Genomic DNA, 25025 nt, shown 5'->3' with positions numbered 1-25025 from the left:
CACTTAATATTTAATGTCTTGAATTACAGTTATTGGAGTAGCTATCTTATTCTAAAACCTACATTTTTCTTACTCACTTTAAAAATTCTGCTTTCCCCATGGAAGTTCTTCTCTAACTGCGTGTGGAATCGAATTAAAGTGAAGTGAGTACAGGCCTGAGAGTCATGAGCCCTGGTCCAGACACTGAACAGCTGTATCACGTCTAGCAATTTCTCTTATTTTATTTAATCCTCATTATTTAATCTTCATAATCATCAGTCCCACTTTTCAGCAGATGAAACTGAGGCTAGAAGGAGATTGAATGCCATGCCTACGGCACTAGTAAATGGTAGAATCAGGATCTGAACCTACATCCCAGCAACATCTGATTTCCTCTGGCTTCTCCTGAACTTGCCTTTCAATCAGAACTATTTTCAGAAAGCCCTACTCTAAACTAGAATACTCCTCCCTCCCCAAAGCATTAAAACAGAAACAACATCTATAATTATCAGTACTTGTTACTGTGGGTCCAAGTATTAATACAAGAAGCAAGAAGACCTCAGCAAGACGTGTTGTCATCGCTGTCACAAACTTAATTATTGGGTAGAAAAGTTGAACGTTGCCGCTAAACAGAAGAGGAGTATGAGAGCTTTCTCCGTGAATGTGTGGAAAGAAACCTGGGGTCTCTTTCTGGGTCTGCCTCATGCTTTCTCTGTGGCCTTGGGCAAGTGATTTCAACACTCCTTAGCATCCTGGGGTAAAGTGGGATAGTGACAGACGGTGCCTACTTATTGCACTGCTTTGCCAGGACAACGGATTGTATTGGTCAAGGGCTGTAGATGAGCGGAAGTACAATGTTTTATATGACAAATCGCACTATACCTGGGGCCGGGAAAGTGCAGGGATCCTGGAAAGCAGATGAATCTGTCCTGTTTCCTTAGTTTAAAAAGGGAGGTGGATGGTCACCAGCTCTTCCGGCTCTACCTGCTGAAGTTCTCCTTGAGCCCACGGAGCTGTTGATTGCTTTCACACACCCTAGAAATGCTGGCAAAAATGAATCCACTATCGTTTGGGACAGACGTGGGCCGGCGACAACTCTCTGCTGACATTTGCCATTCTTTCAACACAATGACACACAGTTGTAAGGATCACCAAGATTCCTGCCCTAACTGAGACAGAGCAGCGTCAGTTACTTTTCTTGACTTGGTCTCCGTTCCTCTAAACTGTCGCCTGTCCCCATGCAGATAACTCCTTGCGGAGTTGCTTTCCTCTCCGCGGCTGAGGTGGCAGCGTTCAGCGCCGGCCTTCTCAGTGTATTGTTCATAACTTTGCGTTAAGATTGCTTGGGTTGCAGAATTTTAAATAAAACGATGTGAATTGCTAATGTTTGAGCTGCACTCGTTGAAGCGGGTGGGTCACCCGGGGTCACAGGAGCTTCAAGGTCAGTAGTGGCCTCAGGAGAAAGGCCTCCCCGCAGAGCAGCCCCCTCATTTCTGCTGGTAACGCGCAGGCTGGCCTCCGGGGGCGGGAGCGGGGGGAACCGGGCGGGAGCACCTAGCCCTCCGGGGCGCGAGGAGTCAGTGCGGTTCCGCCCGGGCCCCTCCAGCCCGAGGAGGGGGGTTCACAGCGACAAAGGAAGGGGAGCTCCAGAGAGGCTGCGGGAGGTCGGGGGCTGCGGCGCCCTGGCTGGGGGTCGGCGGCCTGGCACGGAGGGGGCGGAGGGAGGCGGCCGCGCGCTCCGCCCCGCGCCCCACGCCAGGTCGCCGCGTGTGCACAGTGTTGTGGGCCCGCCGCGCCCCTCCCCTCCCCTCCCCTCCCCTCCCCTCCCCTCTCGTCCGCTCCCCTCCCGTCCGCTCCCCTCCCCTCCCCTCCGCTCCGCTCCCCTCCCATCCCCTCCCCTCTGCTCTCCTCCCCTCCCCTCTGCGTCCCTCCCCGCGCCTCCTCCCCGTCCCTCCCCTTGCCGCCGTCCCCTCCCCCGCGGCCCGGAGCGAGCGCCGCGCCAGCGCCACACTGCCCCGCCGCCGAGCGCGACGACACGCCGAACAGGTGGCCGGAGGCTGCGGCGCCGCGCGGGCACAGGCGGGCGAGCCCCGGGCCAGGCGAGGCGAGGCGAGGCGAGGGCGGCGGGCGGGGCATGCGAGCCTATCTGGCCCCCGGCCTCGGCCCCTAGCCTCGCGCCCGCGCCGCGCCCCGCGCCCCGCGTACAGCCGCCCCGGCCCGGGGCGCTCCGGCCTCTCCGGCCGCGGTCACCGAGGGGCGCGGGCCGGCCCGCGGCGGCGGCGGCGGCGGCGGCATGAAAGTGACCGTGTGCTTTGGGAGGACCCGGGTGGTCGTGCCGTGTGGGGACGGCCACATGAAAGTTTTCAGCCTCATCCAGCAAGCGGTGACCCGCTACCGGAAGGCCATCGCCAAGGTGAGGGGCCGGGGGCGCAGGCGGGGGCGGACGACTCAGGGGGCGGAGGAGGGGAGGAGGAGCGGGAGGAGGGAAGGCGCCGGGATCAATATGGCGCTTCCTGGAAGGGGAGGAGGAGGCGGAGGCGGGGAAAGGGAGCGCGCGGCGGCCGGCCCGGCCTGCGCCCCCCGCTCGGGCTGCGGGCCGCAAACTTCCGCGCGCCCGGGCCCAGGGCCCCGGCCCCTGCCTCTCCCTCGGGTCCCGGCCGCCGGCGCCCCGAGCCTCCCGGGAGCCGAGCCCGAGCCGCGCCGGGGCGCGCGGAGCGGGGCCGGACGCCTGTTCCCGGCCGCGAGCTGCGGCCCCGGCTCCCCGCCCAGGCCCGCGGGCGGAGGCCGGGCGAGGGAACTTTCCTGGTGGAGCAGAGTTCGCTCCGCGTGCTGCGAGAGTGGCTGGCTCGCTAGTGCCTCTGGGCCCCCGCCGGGCAGTGGGAGCCCCTCGTGCGTGCCAGGCAGGGGTCCCGGGCGGATGGGGGCGCGGCGCGGGGACCGACCCGCTCCCACTGGCTCGCGATCGTCGCTGGAGCCCAGCACCTCGGTGACCGAGAGGCGCCGGAGCACGGCTCCTTGAAGGAGCACAGCCCAGAAATCGGTCACCGAATATCGAGTTTTCCTGCAGGCATGTCGCCGTTGACCTGTCTGCCACGAGCTCCATGTGGAGCCGGGGCCGCGCGCGGCCCGGGCCTGGAGTTGAGTAGCTTTCCCTTTTTCCCCGTGGAGTGATAACATTGTCTCCACTTCACTGCATTCCTGTACAATGTGTCAGAAGTGAAAAGGCATCTTGTTAAATTGTTTTATCGTCTGTGTCTGTTTGACAACAGCCCACGCCTCCCAAGTTTCTCCCCAGCACCTGAGGATATTTCCTTTGCGGCAGAGTAACGTTTGGTGGAAAGCATGTTCACTTTCAAAATTTCCTTTTTGTCTCCGATCTTGGAGTGGTTTGCGTCCTGTGGGTTTGGGGGGTCGCAGGTGAGAGGGACGGTGGCTTTGTCAAGCCTGATTGAGTGTAGACAGGGTGCTGGGGTGGCATTCTACAAAGTCTCAGAAATTAAGAGGGGAAAAAACCTTTTTACACTGTTGTTTTTAGTATAGAGAAAAATAGCATAAATTTGGCCTTTTAAAGATAATCTTAGGAACGTTTAAGAACCTGACACAATGATGGAAGATGTTGACTTTACTTAACGGCTCTAAAATGTTCTTTACAGTTGGTTGAACTTATTGAAAATCAAATAAAATTAGTGGAAATTGGGCACCTGTTTATCTTGAACCACTGTCAAGGGGGAAAACCCCTCTAAACCCATGTTTAGCATTTTAAAGCACTGTTTATGAATGACAGTTTGTGATCTAAACATTCTATATCAATAAATCAGGTTGCATATGTACTCAGGAAACCAACAAAAAAATCATGCAAGGAAAGAGAAATACAGTAATATATATTCTGCAGTGTGTCCAGGTTCCTGAGTAGGGAGGGGTGATCGACATTTCTTTGCTTACATGCTTAATTTAAAATTTACGTGCTTAAAGTTAGTCATTTACATGCTTAAACATTTACATGCTTAAAATTAGTCATATTTCATTATGCACACGATGCATGTTGGTCGAACAGCTTGTTTGGGAGATACAGATGTAGTTGAGTCATTTGTATGTTCCGCAGAAATTCTTAAGCGTTTGCCATGTCCAAGGCATTTTTCTGGGTGCTGGACATCTGCAGGACCCACTGGCTGCTTGTGGAAATTGGACTGTGAGAATCTAGGAAAGGGGCTCCACAGTCCTCCAAGTGAGGGCGGCCAGCCTTTGGACGGGAGAGTCGTGGTGCGGTGGGGAGAAGACAGGCCTCTGGGGTGTCGGGTAGATGGAGTTGAGAGGTATCGCTGAGAGATCTGGACTTTGTTTTTAGGTATCAGTGGTGGTGGTTTCACAGTGACTGGGGAGCGGGAAAGGAAGCGCAAGTTTTTGCAGGGTGCCTGGGAAGGCACCCCAAGAGGAGCTCAACAGCTGAGTTGTGAAGGGTAGGCATGAGATTGATTACTTTTTCTGGTGGAGAAGGAAGGAAGGAAGGGTGATTCTCAGAGAGTGATGGTATTGTTGGAGTTGGAGATAAATGACTCAGAGATGATTCAGGGGTTTCCAAAATTATTTAAGTTCTCTTTAAGTGCAACTCACAGTTCAGCAGGTAAGTTTTAAAATGGGCTTTGTGGTCTACAAAGTTCAGGCATTGGATCACAAGACTGTTGACTCTCAACTGTGGCAAGAGCTGGAGTTTATTCCAGGTCCATTTGTAGTTTTTCCTCTTAAATGATTAGGTAATGGCTAAGATTAAACTTTAGTCACTCTTCCCATTTCTCCCACCCTGTTTAAAAATGATTATGAAGCAAACACTTATTAACACTTGTTTTAACTTTTATTCTCTTATCTCTTCCTCACCCCTTACTGTTGAATAGAACAAGATAAATTTTGTATGAAGAATTGGGTAACTGGGTAGCTGTAGAGTGGTGTTTCGTTGCTAGGTGACATGTGCCATGATGAACTCCCATCTGGTGGGGAAAAATGGGGGAAGATCATGTTTATGGCTTTGTATAAAAACCAGATAAGCTGGAAAAAAAAAAAAAAAAAGAAAGAAAAGAAAAAGGAAACAGAAAGAAAGATCCCAAGCCACTAAGACTTTCTCTGCAGAGAGCATTTTGTGGTGTGATGGGGCTAATTTTTTGGCATTATACTTGAGCTGTTTTCAGGTTAAACAGATCAGTTTTTCTGGGCAGTGGAATGGCATGACTTAATATCAGAAATGTCCTCAATAAGCAGATATTTGAAGGCTTACACTTATTCATAGCATTTTTTTTTTTTCTCCAGTGAAAAAATAGTTTTCTGTTTATGATCACTGATGGGTGAAAATGCTTTGGCTGTTCTTCTCCATCCACCCATCCTCATCCAGACCGTCTCTAAGGAGGGTGCTCTGCTAGACACTGAGGACCATGTTACATGGACTTTCTGTGTATGTGACCCTTCTTCTCCTACCTGTGGCCTGACTCATCCATGCTCCCCAATGGACACAGGGTGCAGAGCACCAACTGCCGGGACTCTGTAGTGTGGTGTACTTGGCTTCTCAGGGCTTTGCCGGCTCCTTCCTAATTCTGAGTGGATTGGGGCTGGCTCTGAGATTTCCCATTTTTCCTGCTGTGCATCCCAGCTCTGGTTAGGAGAAAGATAAGAAAATCTCCATGCTTTTTTTTTTTTTTTAATTGTTAATTTGTTGAAGGGCTACTGTATGCAAAATGTCATGCTCTATGAAGAAATGTAAGGCTGAATTCTTGCACTGCAGAAGAATGTAATTTGGGAGACGGTGAATATATTAAACTATAAATAACAGTAGGCAATAGCATTAATTAGCAACAGGGTGGTACATACAGACAGTAGTTGCTTCTGGATTTCAGAGATGGGAGTGGTCATTATGGCCTGGGGGGTTTGCCTTGGGCTTAGTAAGTGGGAAGGCTGGCCTGGATTTAGGACAGTGCTTCCTAACTGGTTAGTGGGGTGACCTCCAAAAGCACCTGCCTGGCCTAGGTGTCCCAGTCTGTAGGGCTTCGGTAGGGTCCAGGCGTGTGAATCTGGAGAGTTGCTGCCATTCTGAGAGGTGGGAGGGAGGGCGTTGCAGGTGAGCATCAGGGCTAGTTTGGCTCCTACGCTGCCTTCCTGTCAGATGGTGGGGCAGGACCAAGCTGAGGAGGACTGGGAACGCTGGGACAAGACGCTGTTACTTCCTACAGTCTGATGGTCCAGGGAGGACCGGGGTGCTTGGGCAGGACAAGCGCTCCTCTGGGACGAGGACCACCAGGATTGCGTTCATCCACAGAAACACTGCTGATTGCTGAGTAGCGGAGGGAAGACGGGGCTAAAGGCAGAAGTGAGGGTGGGAGGGGTGGCTGGAGCCTCTTAGCTCACTGCCCCCCCCCCCGCCGCCCATAGCCCTCTTCTGGCAGGGGGCGCTTTGGATTGGGTTTGGAGACCTAGCTGTTTTCACCGTTGAACCTTGGGCACACCAACCCTACAGAGCCTCGTTTCCTCCTCTCTAAAACGGGTCACTCCCTTGCAGGGTTCCCGTGAGTACTGAGGGGATGATGAATGGGAAGCTCCTCAGCACTGCCTCTGGATCCCTAACGGGTTTTACTGGGTGGATGGTTTTACTGCCTGCCAGGCTTTCCCAAGCAGTCTGCTCTTCCTGTTTGGGTTTTTCCTCTCTGCTTAAGAAGAAAGTGTAATTTAATTAAAGAATAGGTAGAAATGGTAATATTTGCCTAAGCAGCACCACAATCAGAGGAGCAAATCTGTGTGTATGTGTGGGTATGTGTATGAGGCAGGGAACGTAAAAGTTGTGGATATTGGCTTTACCCTAGGTTGCTTTCTGGGCCTGTGGTTTTGGGGCCACTGCTTCTGTCCCTTGAGCATGGAAGAGTTGTGTGAGAGTTATTTAATAGCAATTTGTTGTTATTAAAAAAAAATAACAAATTTATGGGCAGTAACTTTTGAAAATGTGCTTTCCTTTTTTTGGGGGGGAGGAGGACTGTTGATTACTAAAACCCTGTAAATCATGGTTTTTATGACAAATCTTGTGGTTGGTGTGAGATTTCTCGTGAACAGATGGATGACTGCATGTTGTTACACATTCAGGAGCTTATTGAAACTTTTAGGAAAATACATTGTTGCAGAATTTGAATGACCATATTTTTGAATAGTGAAACGAAATAAATTTTATTATTTCATTAACATCTTCCCGTCTTCCCTTTCAGAAAGGAAAAAATAAACAAACATGTCTGAAAGGCTGATCTTTCTAAAATGCAACTCTCCGTGTACTCTTCTGCTTAAGGGCCTCGACACCCGCTTTCCCCAGAGGCCAAGTTCTGCCGCCTCAGCAGGGCCTGTCCCTTGCAGGACCCCTCTTGCCTCCAGCCTCTCCCTTCCCAGACCCCCTACCCCATCCCTACCCACTTGGCCTTCCTTGCACTTTCCTGTCTTTGCTCTGGCATTTTCTGTTTCTCCCACCTGGACCATTTGCTCTCTTCCTGTCTGCTCATGTCTGGAGCCTCAGCTCAGTTCAGGCTGGCCCTGCATCCCAAGGCGGCCTGAGGTTCTCCCCGCGGGGCACTTGTCTCAGGAGCTTCCCGCACTGACCTGGAGGAACGTGCTTTGCTGTGGGTGCTTCGGTGTGTTTGTTTCGGAACAGAACTGCGCCCCGTCTCCTCCAGGTGAGGTGCTTGAAGGTGATGGCCCTGCCTCGGTCTTACCTGTACGGCCAGTATCTGCCACGTAGTCATCTTACAAGTTGAGTAGATACGAAGTTGAGAACAAATACACGGCACGTATTCTCACACAAAAAGTGCACTTTTGCTTCGGAGACTGTGTAATTTTAAGGACTTTAAGGTTTGGTATGTTTGGCACATTAGCACAAAGAGATTGTAATTGCAACTCAGATTTAGTGTGATTTTGGAGTATCTGAAAGTTATTCTTTCGTGTCGGCTGTTTTCAGGGAGTTTGGTCCCTTCTTCAGCCCGAGCAGAGGGGTCGTCCTGGGGTTTGCGTGGGGCCTGGTTCAAGGCAGGTGGCCAGGGCAGTGCGGGAATCTGGCCCCGAAACACACCTATGCCGGGTCTGGCGCTTCTAAAACTGTTAGCTGGGATCCGTGGGTAAGTGCCAGGAGTAAACAGAAATATTTAGGATCTGAGATTCACAGGGAGAGTCTGGCGATGGGAGGTGCTTCTTGGCTCACGGTGAACGCCGGTGAATTGGGCGTGGAGGTAGGGTTCAAAGCCCCATTTGCACAGACTCTCCAGCTGTCCTCTGAGGCTTGTACCTCCCTGTAGAGCTGGATGCGGGCAGGTGACGGCAAACACTGAAAGGTGAACAGAGCCTTCTGCATTTTTTCAAGGATGGAAAGAAATATGTACAATTGGTCCAGGAAGGTGCTTTCCACAAGTGGAGGTGCTTTTCCAGGGGGTGGAGGTGGGTGGCTAGGCCCACACAGGGGGCTTTCCTCCTGCTCGGCCACTCACGCAGCAGTGCTAGCTGCCACCAAGGTCAAGGTCAATGGCAGTAGAGCAGGGGCCCAGGAAATTTATACATTTTACCGATTTTTGGTATCTTTTCTGTTTTACATGGAAAATAGAAAAATCTTTATGAAAAGAAATGCAGAGTTCTGTGAACGTAGTAGAAAGGTGATTATTTTTTGTCTTTTAGTCATTATTTTATCCTGTTGAAATTTTTTTTCCATTTGGAAGGATTATGTAAAAATGCCTTTCCTTCATGGCTGTGTGTCTTCCTGTGTCTGACCTGCCATCTTTATGTGGTTCTATTACTTTTGTTTATTCTTTTTTCCTCATCAACTCATATTGGAACTTAGAAATAAAATTTCCAGCTTCATTCCAAGTGACTTGAAATGTGAATTATTTAGTTTTTTTCTCTCAGAAATAGCTCATACACACATACACGAGAAATGAAAACACATGTCTACACAAAAAACATGTACATGAATGTTCATGGCAACATTATTCATAACAGCCAAAAAATAGAACAAGCCAAGTGTTCAACTGAACAAAATGTGGTATATCCATACATAAGAATATTATTAAGCCGCAAAAATTAAGTTAGGATACATGCCTTGCTATAGATGCACCTTGCAAACATTATTCTATGTGAAGGAAGCCAGTCATAAAGACCCACATATTGTATGAGTCCATATATACAAAATGACCAAAGTAGGCAAATCTATAGATATAGAAAGTAGAGTAGTGGTCGCCAGGGCTTGGGGGTTGAGGGTAATGGTGAGTGACTCTTTATGGGGATGGGGTTGGTCTTTGGGGTGATGAAAATGTTCTAAATTTAGATAGTGGTAATGGTTGTATGCCTCTGTGAATAGACTAAACATCATGGAATTGTACACTTTAAATGGGTGAATTTTATGGAATACTATTATGTCTCAGTAAAGATGTTAAAAGAATAGACTACATAAGCCACTATGAACAAAGCTCCATTTTTATGTATTTTGTAGTTCTGAGAGTCCCATAAAACATGTTTTTCTGTGTCAGAGATACTCAAAAACCTCAAATGAAGACTGGCTGTTTTTAGGAGTTTTCCATACAATGTGTGAACTGGCTTTCTCAAGCCTGCCTACTCTCTCCTGGTGCTGTCTGCTAAGCCCCCGACTGCTGAGGCACCGAGTCTCCTGTTCCCCCCTTTAAAGGCTTCACCAACTAACCGTTCACCTGTTCTGCCTTGTTCTCCCTCAGCCAGAGATTCCTTCCTCCCCAGCTCACCAGCTGCCCTGGCAGTTGATTCGGATGCCCTAAAATGTCCATTGTGGAAGAGCTTCTCCAGGTTTTGGTTTAGGACAGTAGTTTTGAGCTTTGGCAAATCTCACAAACTCTGTGAGCGCCAGTTTTCCCATCCTCATCTTCCCATATTCAGAAGTTCTGGGCTGGGCTCCTGATGTCTGTTTCCCCGTGACAGCCACCCCGAGTCTGTGTGGTTGGTTGTCTGCCTGTGGGACCAGGAGGCATGAGTGGTGTGCGGTGGCTTTTCAGAGGCGCAGACAGGGTAGATCTCTACTGCATCCACCCTCCCTGTGAGAATGTTTTACTTCCCTTACTTTCAAATGATGGGCTTGGCCCCCAGGTCAAACATACACTGTTTGAAAGTTAGTATGTATTTTGCCTGGACTGTCCCTCAGAATTCCTTACTGTCCCAAGATAAGTATCTTTTAAAATAAAATTACATGGTCAGAAGTAACTTAATAAGACTATTCATTTTGTGAAGCGAAACTAAACGTGTGCTTCTGCATGGTTCTAAATGGATGGTATATGTGTACATATACACGCACATATATGTTCATGAACTTGGTATTTCTATGGTGGTATAAATTTAAGTGGTTTTAGAGCTGACAGGTCGATATTATTCCCACTTTTAATGTTCTTTAATATACAGAAACAGTAAGACTTAATTTTTTGGAACCCAGGTTTATTTTTTTCTGGTGTGTAGTTTTTCTTGTTATTGTATTGCATCCCTGTATGATAGGGTTTATGTTTCTGAAAAGGCCTCTTTGAGATATTCTACAGTAAAAAATCAATGTTTCCTTCTCAATGTTTATTTCAGAAAACAAGTCACTGTATATCAAAAACCTAAAATTGCTAAATACTGAAAATATGTGGTATTAACAGATGAAAAACACAAAAAAGAGAGTGCCATTTCTGTGTAAGTGGTTGATATGAGAATGGGATTTTTTGTTCTAGTTCTTTTAAGTATACAGTAAAAACTGGGAAAGTTTTTTCATGTTCGTGTTTTAATTTTTTTCTAAATCTAATATTGAATCCAGAATTCAATAACCATTTCCCAGTGACCACACAAAGGCATTTAAGATGTATCATTTGTAATTCTGAAATCCAGTGTGCAAAGTCATATGTGAATAATAGTTAGCCAGGTTCCTGCCCAGCAGGGTTATACTCCAACCTGAGATCCTCTCATCCCAGCCAGCAGCACCTGCAGAAGAAGGAGGTGGAATGTGCAGGATATTGGTTCCTGGTGTACCACCGCACAGGATATGACTAATCACAAATCCATGAAAGTTGAGTGTAGGATTTGGAATCTTTACCACTTTGTTAGAGATCTGGAAAAAACCTTTCAGACAAATCAAGAGGATCTCTAAGTGAAAGTGCCTCATTTGGATTGATAACTCTTTAGGCAACTGCATCTGGAAGATGGTGGCATTTCAGCATTTGTACTGCCTGAGGAATATGAAATGAGTCATATTTTCAATTATGAAGGCACATACTATCAGGGATATTTTTTTCAAGGAAACCTGGAAAGCTGATAAAACCCTGAACTTTTTACGGTGGAGTCAGTTTTATCTTTTGTATTTTATGACCCACTTGTTAAAAACACAGATGTTTGCAAAAACACAATTAGCTGGAAGTGGAAAGTTTGGTGGTGGGTGTTTTTTTCCTCCTAGGAAGCAGGCACATCAGTGTGACACACTCTGGGCCAGGATTCAGAAGAGCAGATTGCATCATTTGTGTGTCTGAGAGCAAGAACGGCAACTTCTGTAAGCCCAGGATCCTTGGCTTCTAATACCACGTCCTTCATGGGATTGTTGTGAGGGTATGAAGAGAGAATGTAAAAAAGCATTGTAGGAAGTAAAACGGAGTAAATGTGAACTGTACTGTTCTTTCGTTTTTGCTAAGAATGGTTGCCAGTGACTAAGGCTCACTTGAGTAAATGCTTCTAAATTGTTTCTTCTCATCCTCCTTAGAATTGCTCTAGATGTGGGAAATTGAATGTTTGGTAAAAAAAGTTCTCCCTTAAAAAAGTCTCGAAAACTTTCTTCTGCAGTTTGAGAAATAAAACCCCAGTGACATTGATTTAGATGCTCCAAAGATGTCCATAGTGGAAGAGCTTTTCTAGTTTTTGGTTTTGGCCCCAGTAGTTTTGAACTTTGGCAAGTCCCACCAGCTCTGTGAGCCTTAGTTTTCTCATCTGTAATTTGGGAATGTTTTCTTTTGTTGGCAGTAATGAAGATCAAGGGATTTAATGTAGATAATCCCCCTGCCATATTATAGACTCTTAGTCAATTTTAGATCTTTTTCTTTGTCTCAAGTTTTACACATAGATTAGGCACACTTTTAATGGCTAATTCATAAAGTCAACTTGATTTTTATTTGATGTATGATACCAGTTGTCATTTTTCAAGATGATTTGGTAAAGGGTTACTACTTTCTTAAAAGTACTATAGAAATTCCAGTTTTAGTATTTACTAATAAATCAATTGGAAATAGGGAAAAAGAATGTTCTGATAACCCAGTAGTTAAAACTGGTTCTTTTACAGATCCAGAAGTGTGTTTGTCTATCTTAACTGTGTTGCTTTTTCTACCACTAGCCCTTGTTATTTTCTAAAATAATTGTGGCTGCCATACTGCTAGATGGATGGAGATTATGGAAAATTTCTTTGCTGTATTTACAATATTTTAAAAGGCATTGGTTACACATTTTCCATTAAAAAATGTTTTGAAACTTGGAAAGAGTAAAACTAGAAATTGTAAATACTATTGATATTTATAAAATGTACAGATGTTTTAAAGACCTTTAGCATTTAATTAATTACTAATAGTAGTTCTGAGAATACCCTGGAGCTCAAAGAGATAATCTGAGTTATAAAATAAAATGGGAAAGTCGACATTTTTTTTTTTAAATTTTTGTATTTTATTTTATTTATTTTTTTATACAGCAGGTTCTTATTAGTTATCCATTTTATACATATTAGTGTATATATGTCAATCCCAATCTCCCAATTCATCACACCACCACCCGAAAGTCGACATTTTTTGACCCCTCTAATCCTTTATTATATAAGCCTCTATAATTCACATGCCCATAACACTTCTTTACTCCTCTGGATCTTTAAGATGGTGATTCTGGGCAGCTACATCAGCAGTCAGTGAACACAGAGCATCTTTTGCTTGGGTAGCTAGTTGTAAGGGTTGGCAGATTGATGTGACTTGTAATTCCTTAGTTCAGCTAAAGGCACGCAATGCCAGTCACCTGAAGGCTTCACCCAAGAAGAATCGACCTATTTGTCATCCTGAACCCGGGAGTGGTATCCGGAAAGCTTGCTCTGGGTGTGGCCTTGCTACTCTGTCAGTCTTGCCAAGTCATCACAACTTAGCTGGCTTTGTGCTCAAGGGGACCACCTCTTCTCATATACCTCTTCCCCACCGCAAGATTGAGAGTCGTCTTCCTCTCTTTGAGGACTTTAAACCTCTTATTAATTAAAGGAATGCTTCCTCCCTCTCTGCATGTTCTTAGGGAAGTTGCTAGGTAGTGACTAAAACAATAAAGCTTATCTAGTTGTGCAACATCCATATTTTGACTTTGATCCCTTCCCGTATTTGTTTGTAAACACCGTGTCTTGTGAGTGCATTTGAAATCCAAAGCTTTTGTTTCAAATACAGGACATGAAAAAGAGATACAGCAGCATGGACGATTGGAATTTATACATATCTTTTCCATTCACAATTTCCTGTGTTTTTGTGCTTTGTAATGAAAGTGATGAATGGTGCTTTCAAAACCTTTCCAGAATACCCCAGCATTTTATAACAAAACTGTAGAGAAGTAACTGGGAGAGTTCCCCCCCACCCCAGCTTTATTGAAGTATAATTGACAAATAAAATTGTCGCATATTTAAAGCGTACAGCATGATTTGATACATGTATACATTGTGCAGACTTTCCCCCGCATGGAGTTAACTAACACATCCATCACCTCGCATATACCTTTCTTTATGCTTGCTGAGAACATTTAAGTTTTACTCTTTTACCTGGGAGAGTTTTAGATCTGCTTTGATAGGTGGTTGGCGTGGGATTTTAATCTAAAGCAGAGGAGTTTTTGGTCCTGGGCTGTCTTTCCACCTACGAGGAGGGAGTCTGCTTCCTCTGTAGATTCAGGGGAGTAGTATTTTCAGGTCAGTCTTTGCTTTTGGTGTCAATAAGCTTTTTAGGTCAGGATGGATGATCGAAAGCTCTTGCACAAGAGGTGCTGTATCAAGGGCATTATTTATCTGCCTATCAGGTTGGAGAGCTGCTGAGAAAGTACCTTTAACAGTGATCCCCATCACGTCTTCTCAGTCCCAATTCACTGAGGAGTTTCCGACAGGCAGGAGGGGAACCAGGACACAGTGGTATCGGGAAATAGAAGCAGTGATACCCTTATTATCAAGAGTCATGGTTAGCGCTTTGGGACATTTTGTGCATCAGGCCCTAAGTGCTGGGCTTGTGCTCCCAGTGTATTCCTTAATCCCTTGGAGTGGTAGTGATGCAACTCCGAGTTTACGGGTGAGGACGCTTGGGCTAAAATGGATTAAGAAAGTGGCAAAAAGTTGTACATCTGATGTGACCCCTCTGTCTGGAGAGTCTGTGCTGTTCCAGAAGAAAGAGTAAACAGTGCCCATCAGAGAAGACAGGTTGTTTTCTGACCTGGGTTTCCTTGAGTGGCTCATGCGCATAAGGAAGAAGTGCGCCTTCAGGATGATGGAGTGGGTTGGGTCAAGGAGGCTCCTGTGTGCTTGGCTAGATGTTGAAGCGCCTTGCTGCTCAGGTGTGGTCTGTGGTCAGCAGCTCTGGCTTTGCTTGGAAGCTTGTTAGAAATAGAGAATCATGGATCCCATCCCAGACTCTCTCAGAGTCTGCATTTTGGCCAGATCCCCAGATGGTTCCAGAGCAGTTGCTCTCAACCCTGGCTGCAGGGTTTTAAGAACCAGATGCCCAGGCTCCCCACGAGCCACGGGAATCAGATCTCCAGGCCGGGGTGGATACTTATATTGCTACGAAGCTCCTTGGGTGTTCTCTGTGCCGCCAGGGTGGAGAACCTCTGGTTTAGAGCAGCCTCCAGGCCTTTTGGGGTTGTTGTGTTATGTGACCTGGGACCTGCCACCTTGTAGCTGTGCATGGAAATTTCCAGAACACAAGTTGAGAGGATCAGCCAGGGTGCTCACAGGCTGGTCACTTAAGTGACAATGGCCCAATCTGTACATTTTCATTTCTTTTGAAGTCACTCACTTCTTTTTTTTTTTTAAATTTTTATTTTATATTGGAGTATAGTTGATTAACAATGTTGTGTTAGTTTCCAGGTGTACAGCAAAGTGATTCAATTATATGTATACAAGCATCTGTTGTTTTTCAAAATGAAGTCACTCACTTTAATGACTGTTAATTTTTGAGCTTTATTTGTGGACACAGTTGACAGCACCCGTATTAAGTGTTCCTTAGGTTTTAGGCGTTAACTCTTAAGGATGTCTAGTCTGAGTTTAATAACATAAATGAGTTAAAGGGTCCAGGAGGAGCCGTAAAAAGACAGCACGTGGGATAGAAATGCGGCGGGAAAGGAAAGGTCATATTGAGTAAAATATGCGAGTTTCGGTGTGAGTCACATGATGTCCTCTGGGTGCCTGTGATGTGTAGAGACAGGACAACTAAGGTTTTTGGTTTTGGGTAAAGCGGGCTTGTGAGCAGTGGACTGAAGGCTCATTTTGCTGGAGTTTCTTTTCTAGCTTGCTTGTGGCTGAGCCTCCTGTGTGGGAGAGAAGGCATGCCTCACTGGGCCAGCGGGGCGTCCCTCTCACACACTTCCACACTCAGCTTGTTGGAATATTCCCGTCGAACAGTCCGCATCCCCACACCAGGGAGTGACGGCAAACATGTGTCTCTGGCCCGAGGCCTCGGGAACCTGAACATGGGTCAGAGGATGTGCCTGCCCGGATCCGTTTTATTAACTCCGACACGGCATGATTGTTTTTGTTTTTCCTGGCATCATGGCTCGTTGCCTACATTTTTATACGTTTCCTCTGTTACTCGAAGTAGGGAAAAGAGGACATATGACCAGCTGTCATTCTTTTTTTTAAAAATTTATTTATTTATTTTTGGCCGTGTTGGGTCTTCGTTGCTGCGCATGGGCTTTCTCTAGTTACGGCGAGCGGGGGCTACTCTTCGTTGCGGTGTGCGGGCTTCTCATTGCGGTGTCTTCTCTTGTTGCAGAGCACGGGCTCTAGGCATGCGGGCTTCAGTAGTTGTGGCTCACAGGCTCCAGAGCGCAGGCTCAGTTGTTGTGGCGCACGGGCTTAGTTGCTCTGCGGCATGTGGGATCTTCCCGGACCACGGCTCGAACCCGTGTCCCCTGCATTGGCAGGCGGATTCTTAACCACTGTGCCACCAGGGGAGCACCCAGCTGTCATTCTTCACATGGAATTTGCCAACCGACCTTCATTTGGATCGTTTGCACGTAGGGCTGAGCTCCCGTGTTGCGGTGCAGGAAAGACCCAGCACAGGGCTCACTGGCAAGAGGTGATTAAGACAGGACATCGTTTCCTCAAGGGAGCTTTCAGAGCTGCAACGTGCAGTTCTCGGTAATAACATTTAAAACATTGTCTTCAAAGGTGCTGCAGTTATAAGAACTTACCAGTACTGAATTTTACAGACCTGTTGGAAATTACTTTAGTTAAAGGCGTAATGTGTCTGGGAGCCGTGCCCATGTGAGAATGTTTTTCTTCTTTTTTTTTTTTTTTTAATTTATTTATTTATTTATTTTTGGCTGTGTTGGGTCTTTGTTTCTGTGTGAGGGCTTTCTCTAGTTGCGGCGAGTGGGGGCCACTCTTCATCGCGGTGCGCGGGCCTATCACTGTCGCGGCCTCTCTTGTTGCGGAGCACAGGCTCCAGACGCGCAGGCTCAGTAGTTGTGGCTCACGGGCTTAGTTGCTCCGCGGCATGTGGGATCCTCCCAGACCAGGGCTCGAACCTGTGTCCCCTGCATTGGCAGGCGGACTCTCAACCACTGCGCCACCAGGGAAGCCCGAGAATGTTTTTCTTATTCAGCAGTTTCAAATAGCACTTAACCATAAGTTGGTTAGTAAAAATGTTGCTCGAAAATTTGTTTGTCTAGGTATTGCTGCTTAACAAACCACCCAGAACTTCATGGCTTAAATCAACAACTAAGTATGTCTCATGATTTAGTGGGTCAGGGTTTGGGCAGGGCTCAGCCCAGTGGTTCTTCTGCTTCACTTGGGGTTACTCAGGGGTATTCAGCTGGCAGGTGATCTGGTCTGGGGGGACCTAGATGGTTGCATTCACATGTCTGGTGCTGCTGGGGGTGGTAGAAGCTTGGGGTTCACTGGGACTGTTGACCAGAGCATCTTGTCATTTCGTCTCCAGCATGGAGGGCTCAGGGCTCTTGGAGTCAGGAGAGGAAGCTGTCACTCTCTAAAGACCTAGACCTGGAAGCCAGCACAGAATCATTATCCCTGTCTTCTCTGTGCCAAACCGGTCACTAAGCAGCCCAGATTCCTGGGCAGGGGATGCTGGCTGCACTTCTCAAAGCCAGGAGTGTCCAGGAACTTGTGAACTTGTGACCATCTTTATTCTGCTGTCAGTGTAGGGGTGTGTGTGTGTATGTGTGTTGCATGTAACATCAAACATTTAGTCTTTTTATTGTTTTGTGTCATGTTTTAAAATTCTCCTTTTCTTGATCTGGGCACAGTAATAAAATGTATGTCCTGAGCCTTCAAGGCTGTAAACCTAAGAAGTAGTTGGAGTTCTTACTTCATGAGTCCAAAGACCTGACAGCTTTTCCAGGCTGTACTGCAGAAAGAGATAATGATAATAACACCTTAGGTTTATGTGGCATCTTCTCTAAGAGGTTCAAAGTGGCTGGGCCACTCATGATTCCTTTACTGGAATGTCCTGTGAGATAAATTAGCCATATACCCTCAAGTTCATGTGCCGATGAGGAAATGAAGTAATTCCATCAGTCTGCTAATGAACAGTATTCAGAATGCAGCTCTTCCAGTGTTCGACATACTGATTAGAACTTGAGTATGAGTTTACCTTTCTTAGATAGGATTCTGGAAAATGGTGGAAACTGGCTTTTGAACAACTGGTAATATTTTGAATTATATGCTGTTTGCCAAAAAGTGTCATGTTTAAAAAAGAGTTAGTTATTTTTCTAACGTGGATTTTTTGGGGGTGGAAGCTTATGGGTATTGCATCACTGGGGTGTTATTCATTAGAACGAGTTAAATTCTCTGTGCTCAGCAGAGACAGGCAGACAGTAGATGAGGTGAAGGTGGCTGTCCCCTCGTGAGTGTGTGTTGTGGACTGAGTGTGGCCTTGGAAGTGGGAGACCCTTGTCTCCTGTGGTGTCCATTCCTGAGTCCTCCCATCGTGGGAGCCTCTCCTTGTGATTATGGGCGATTAAGTGGAGTTTTCAAGGGTGGTTTAACGATATGTTAAGCTCATTTTATTCATGCTGTTGAGTGCCTAACCTTTGGGTAATATGCAGCTCCACCATAATGATCTAAATGTGGTATTGCTTACATTCATTCGGTTTTGCTTAAAATGAGACACTTTACATATAATTGATAGGTATCAGGCTTTGGGAATAAAGTTCTCCAGACACCACTTGTTAAGAGCATCTCCTGGTTCATGACCTCCCCGCCCCCCATGTGTGGTGACCCACCCTGCATGTTCCCAGCAGGGAAACTCCCCAAGGACAGCTTTCATCACAACACTCTCCAGCACAGGGAAGTCCATGGGGTCAGCAGGGCCTCCCAGGTAAAAACAACATATATCGGCCTGAAAAAGGCCCCCTGCCTGCCTTTCGCCTTGATCTCTCACCACCTCGCTTCGCTCTGCCCGTCATGACAGAACGGACTCTCGTGTTTCCCCAAAGTTGTGCTGTTTCCCGGTTCCCTGGCCTGGAGTCCTCTTGCCTTCGTTTCCCCTCTCACCTTGGTCCTCCCATTGTTTCCTCTGTACTGTTGCCAGAGCTGTAAGCTGTGCCTTTCTGCTCTGATAGATATAGGGGCTCCCCGTTGCCCCAGGACAGTCTCCCTCCCACACCCCCAGGGGGCATCAAGGCTCTGCCCCGGCCTCGGCTTCTCCTCGCCTGGCACCACGTGCAACTGCCCGGGCCCTGCGGGGCCATCTCTGCCATGGCCCTAGGCACGGCCCCAAAGGTGTCCTCCCCCCACCCCCCAAACCCAGAGAGATCCAAAAATAGACACATCGAGTTACAGGGCTATAAAACATAACTAATGCAAACATGTTCTTTTTGAAAGGAAGTTACCCCAATAATTTCAACTGTTATTACATTAAAAAAAAATTTATGTATTTATTTATTTTTGGCTGCGTTGGGTCTTCTTTGTTGCGCGTGGGCTTTCACTAGTTGCAGAGAGCTGGGGCTACTCTTTGTTGCAGTGCGCAGGCTTCTCATTGCGGTGGCTTCTCTTGTTGTGGAGCACAGGCTCTAGGCACGCGGGCTTCAGTGGTTGCAGCACGCGGGCTCAGTAGTTGTGGCTCGCGGGGTCTAGAGCGCAGGCTCAGTAGTTGTGGTGCACGGGCTTAGTTGCTCTGCGGCATGTGGGATCTTTCCGGACCAGGGCTCGAACCCATGTCCCCTGCATTGGCAGGCGGATTCTTAACCACTGTGCCACCAGGGAAGTCCCTATTACATGTTTTATTACTTGTGAATAATTAGAAGAGGATGCACTTTTAAGAGACCATACGCTGATGCCATCAAGAAGGATTTCTTGCATGTTCCTTCTGCATTGTGGTGCTGGTTCCAGCAGCCCACCTCCACGAGGAATCCGTGGTGCTGTCCGCCCTCCCCTGCTGACAGCCGTGGCTTGATACGCTGGATTTACTGCGCTCAGATGTCACCGTAAAGATTACGGGTGGATATGCATGTTCCAGGGGGTGGATGACTTTTCCATAAAGTGGATAAAAGAGGGGGAAGTGTGTCCTTTGTGGAAAAACAGGGTCCTTGGAAACTGCACGACAACTATGACTAAAGCTGGAGGTAATTAAGAAATATTCCTCTGGCGGCAAGGAGCCACTTTTTTTTTAAATAATTAAACCTGAATGAATATTAAGATGTGTTTTTTTGCATTTGCTTTGCTCTGAGGAGTGGAGTCTGTGAAGCACTGATAGTGGGAGAACAGGTGCTGCTGTATTAATGACAATTTTTGAATCGAGTGAGGAAAGTGAGCTGGCAGCCTGAGCTGGGTATTTGAAATGTTCATCTTTCCTTACTTGGGAGAATTGGCAAGACCTTCCGGACTCCGTTCTGTCATCACCAATCTCCTCAGCCTCGGTGTTGGGCAGAGCAGGAGGTCCATGCAGAGTGAGTGGTGCACAGGCACCTTCCGTGGATCGGGACATTTAGGTGATGGGTCAAGGGCAGTTAGATGATGGATGGGTCAGGGGCAGTTAGATGATGGGTCAGGGGCAGTTAGACCACGGGTCAGGGGCAGTTAGATGATGGATGGGTCAGGGGCAGTTAGATGATGGGTCAGGGGCAGTTGGATGATGGATGGGTCAGGGGCAGCTAGATGATGGGTCAGGGGCAGTTAGATGATGGGTCAGGGGCAGTTAGACGAAGCTGCCAAAGCAGGAGGTGAAGGAGCAGTCCACGTGTAGCCCAGGGCAGCTTGGATCTGCTGCCCTTGAGTGAGTCTCGGTCAGGTCAGTGTGCCGGCTCCCCGGGAGGTGCCGAGGGCCCCTGACGGGGTGAGGTGAAGGATGAAGTGTGCTGACCCGTCCCTCAGTCCTGTCTCTTCCCAGGAAGGCTGGAGCCCCACTGGGCTCCCGGCCCACCTTCTCGAGGGGGGTGCCGGCCCCTGTCCCTGCTCCGGGGCGCAGGCTGCGGCCCACGGCGGGCTCGGGGGCTCGGGGGCTCGGGGGCTCAGGGGCTTGGCGGGCATTGGTTCGGGGTGTCAGGGCCGCCCAGGCTGAGCTCAGGGTACTCTGGCCTGGCAGGTGGTCTCCTGCGTGACAGCTGCTCACTCAGAGGTGCAGGAGACTGCAAAGTGACAGTGTCCGTGTGGCTGGATTTAGGAATGGTCATCAAGGAAAAAAATTGTGTTTTGTATTTTGTGTTGTGTAACTGAACCGAGGAAGAGCGTGTTAGAGGTGAGTTAGGCCCTCAGTTTGCTTTCTTTCTCCCAGTGGGATGATTTTCTATTTTATGATGCTCTCAAACTATCAACCACAGTGTGTGCGTCTGTGTGTGGCCTGTGTCCACGTGTGTCCGTGTATCTGTGAGCACCACGTATGTGTGTCCGTGCGGGAGGCTGGGATGGAGGGTGGTAACTGCACTGAGTTCTCTAGTGAAAGACACAGGACTTAGTTTACAGTCCTAGGCTGGCTTTTGGTGTCTCCCAGGGAATAAAAGAAATGCAGTCAGTTTTTGTATGGTTCATTAAATCTTTAAAAATCCATTTATACTGGGGTACATTGCTGGAATATTTAGAAACCAATTTACAGAAAGCTTCATTTTTTTTTTTTCAGTTTGTTTATATTAACTCAGCTATAACTTGATTCTTCCTGCTTCATTTGCAAACCTCTCATTTACGTGCAAGTGCTGCACTGCATGCACGCTGGTTCTGCACCGCGCGGAGCCTCTGAGGCCCGTCTCTGCCGCTCAGCTCACCTGTGTGGGTGCTCTGTGCTGTCGCCTGTGAAGCCCTTTCAGCATCTTCTCCCCCCTTGTTCATGCATCAGCATCATTACTGTGTCTGCCTCCTTGGGGATCTGACTGATCGGTAAATTAGTGCTGGCAGAGGAAGTGGAAGACAATGCACAAGTGTGTTATTTAAACAAACACTCTACAATTTATTTTATTGGATTTTGGCCTTTGAATGAGAGCACCACAAGTAATCCTATTACAGTCTAGAAACTGCTTGCTCACACCAGATTACAGGCTTCAGAGTGTGTTGCTGTGCCTTTGGAAGCACATAAGTCTTTAATAAATGAGGCAATTTCCAGATTCATCAATAATTAACCAGGAATATGACAAGTTTTATCCCAACCCAAGCTGCAGAGTGTTTGAGACGATCTGCCTCTGCAGATGAGATCTCTCTGTAGCTCATGGTTCAGCTTCTGGGAACGCAGGATTCTTCCTCAGAGGTGCTGGTTTGAGCGGGTGTGATGAATGTTTTCTTGAAAAATGTTAAGCATTAATTGTTTACAAGAGCATAAATACTTATTATAGGGAATTTGGAATATGCAGATGATTTTGTAGAACATAATAAGTCACCTACAGTCTCGCCAGAATAATCTAAAATTTGAGTATTTCTTTTCAGTCTGAATATCTGTGTGTTTGTGTGTATGTAAATACAGATGCTTTTTAAAAATAGTTGAAATCATGATGTATGATTGTTCCTTCTTCGTTTACTTGATATGTTCACATTTTCCCATATCTTTTTTTTTTGGCTGCGCTGTACGGCATGCAGGGTCTTAGTTTCCTGACTAGGGATCGAACCCGTGCCCCCTGCAGTGGAAGAGCGGAGTCTTAACCACTGGACCGCCAGGGAAGTCCTTCCCTTGTCTTTTAAAAATTGTCATAATAAATTTTAAAGGCTGTATAGTATTTCACTGTGTGGATATATACATATTTATCTAACTATTTGCCTAGTGTTGGAAATTCGTTGCCCTATTTTTCACCATTTAAAAATATTGTAATTATCAGCGCATAAAATTTGGTCTGTGGTTTGGATTATTTATTTAAATTAGGTGCATAAGTTTTTTGGGGGTAGGAAGTCATGAACTTTTTTAAGGCTCTCAGTTTATGCATTTTGCCAGTTTGCTCTCCAGAAGTTGTGCCAGTGCACACATGGCCAGCCTGGGAGGTTCTTCCCGCCTCTGCCAGGGAGATCTCCTGGGTCAGTGGGTGACACACTCACACTCACAGCTGTGGGCCCCTGGGCCCAGGAATGAGGTCTGCAGCCTCATTTTGATCGTCTGTTAGCTGGGCTGTAATACCTGCACCTTCTTTTTGCAGATTGAATGAGAGACACGTATGTAAAGGGTGTGTCCATGAGCTTGTCTGCTGTAGGCATCTGGTGCTTGGTCGTTGTGGAGGAGGTGACTGATCTTATGTGCAGGGTTTAGATTCTTCCATGTTACTGGAGCAGGGCGGTGGCTTGGGAGATGAGAGGTAACCACAGCAACTCGTCCCCCTCTTTCAGGGAGACACACGAAGTGCTTCTCCGAACTGGGATTCTGTGTAAAACAGTTTGACAACCAATGTTTCATATTAAAAAAATAAAACAAACCAAAGCAGCTTTTTCTCCTGAGGATGCTATGTGAGTGGAATGCGAAGGTGTCCTTGTGTGTAGATAATTTCCCACCCTTCCACACGGCCCCCCTGCGGTGCTTAGTCAGTGCACGTCAGGTGCCCCTCTGCCCTGTGCTTTGGGTGTGGGATGACATTTTCTACAGCTTTCCTGCTAGCCTGACTGGGTTATGGCTGTGAAGTCTGTCTTTTCTCCACTTTAAGACTTACACGTTTCCTTTGCCTCTGTGGTCTTCAAGGAGTTCTTCTATCTTGCCTGAGATACAAACATGCCAAGTATCTGCACGATTGTTCATCCTGCTGCTCACCTGCTCCCAGACCTTACTTAGATCAGTTGTAAAGCACATCTGGTCTTAGAAGTTCCCTGACAATTCTTATCTGCCCACTCACCTTCTCACTGAGGTGAGTTATCTGAGCAACACTCTGTCTTCTGTTCAGATTCTGCTGCTGGAATTATAAATGTTTCATCCGTTTCTTTTGAGTGTGTCACGTCTCCCCATGATATGGGAAGAATGTGTGCTTGTTACTCTTGCGTTTGGATTAGTCTGTACCGCTTCAGTACTCTTCATATGAACTGGGTTTTATCTTTGTGTTCTTGAGGTGTGTAACAGATTTATAAGGATTTGTGTTAAGTTTCCTAGGATTGAAAAAGTTGGGAAAGACCCAGTAGTTTTTCAGTTACTTGACTCTGAGATGGATGTGGTGCTAGTTTTTAGACTAACTGCTTTTGAGAGCTTTTTACAAGCCTTGCAGCTGGGTGTCCCACTTTTGGGTGTTTGAACCCCCTGAAATAATTATGCACAGTAGTCGCTTTTTCACTGAAGTCTGCGTGACATCTTTGAACTTCTGAAAACAAATTTATGCGTACGTATTGGAAAAGAAATAGACATAGGACCCTAAAACCCATTTTTAAGTTTTTAACGTGGCAGTGAGTGTCAGAAATGGGTAGATTTTAGGCGGATCTTTCGGGCGTGTTATCTGAATGGGGTTGGATTGGCTGTCCTGCGCCGTCAGACACTGGCAGGCGCCTCTTTCCTTTATAATCCCTAGATGTAACGAGATGCCTCTGACTGTAGTTACTTCTCACTGCCATTCATAAAACTGCTGGCCAGTCCTCCCGGGTGGCAGTGGCGGTTGCAGTGCCTTTCAGACTGTCAGAGGACGTCTGCCATCCCCTCGTAGCCCACTTGCCCTTCCCTTGCGAGGCTCACACCGCTCAGACCAGTGGGGTGTTGTTTGTTGACTTGGGCTCTTCCAGCATCGAATGCTCTGCCATCACTTGGCCGTGTTTAGTCAGTGATTATGGGTCAGAGCTATGGCCAGAACCAAAAATAGTTGCCAGAGTCAGTTGGATTATCCCAAGCTGCTATCGGAGTATGGATTTCAAAGTGCAGAATTAAGGAAATAAGGAGAAACCTGTTAAAAATCATGGATTTAGTTGTCTGGGGTCTCAAAACATAACTATGTGATACTTGTGCAAGTTTTTGGAGACTGAGGTCATTTGAGAATTGAAAAACCATACATTTTTAAAAGGATAAAATCATTCCTCTTTTGTGTATTTAAGTAAAAATGTAACCTAACATCCCAGGTAGCTTTGCTGCGTGGACTGAAAGATTAACAGCATTTTTATGAAGCTCTAGCCATTATCTTCTAGTATGAAACACTTTAATATTCCTATAAATGAATTTAAATAAATTCCAGTGTCCACTTTAACCATTTCCAGCAATTCTAAGGCTGTGAGGAAGCTTAGTTGGTGATTGGATTTCTGGCACCAGCTTTTCAGAGAGGACATTGATGTGAAGATGGAGAGGGATGAATACTAGGAATTATTACAATTGTAATGCTTTTAATAAGAGGGTTTCAATGCTCATGAACAGTTATGTTCCCACTTGACTGTGTGGGAAAGTTCAGGATGCATTCCCAGTTCCACAAGATTAGATAGG

General features: G+C 46.8%; 1 protein-coding gene across 15 annotated transcripts in view; it reads left to right on the top strand.

The window, feature by feature from the left end:
• The first annotated feature begins 1966 nt into the window (after positions 1-1966).
• PARD3 (par-3 family cell polarity regulator) overlaps positions 1967-25025 on the top strand; it is a 629285-nt gene continuing 606226 nt past the window's right edge. For 7 of the 15 annotated variants that reach the window (XM_036842191.1, XM_036842188.1, XM_036842189.1 and 4 more), the window contains exon 1: positions 1968-2392. In XM_036842191.1, coding sequence (XP_036698086.1) covers positions 2273-2392 — 120 coding nt within the window. In that variant the 5' untranslated portion in view covers positions 1968-2272. Of the gene's footprint in view, positions 2393-25025 lie in introns of all 15 variants that reach the window. The other 8 variants (XM_036842195.1, XM_036842190.1, XM_036842183.1 and 5 more) reach the window with 5 other exon arrangements.

This window comes from Balaenoptera musculus, chromosome 2 (genome assembly GCF_009873245.2).
Source record: "Balaenoptera musculus isolate JJ_BM4_2016_0621 chromosome 2, mBalMus1.pri.v3, whole genome shotgun sequence".
Taxonomy (NCBI): Eukaryota; Metazoa; Chordata; class Mammalia; order Artiodactyla; family Balaenopteridae; genus Balaenoptera; species Balaenoptera musculus.
The sequence above is the reverse complement of the archived record's forward strand: the minus strand, read 5'-3'. Positions and strand labels throughout refer to the sequence as shown.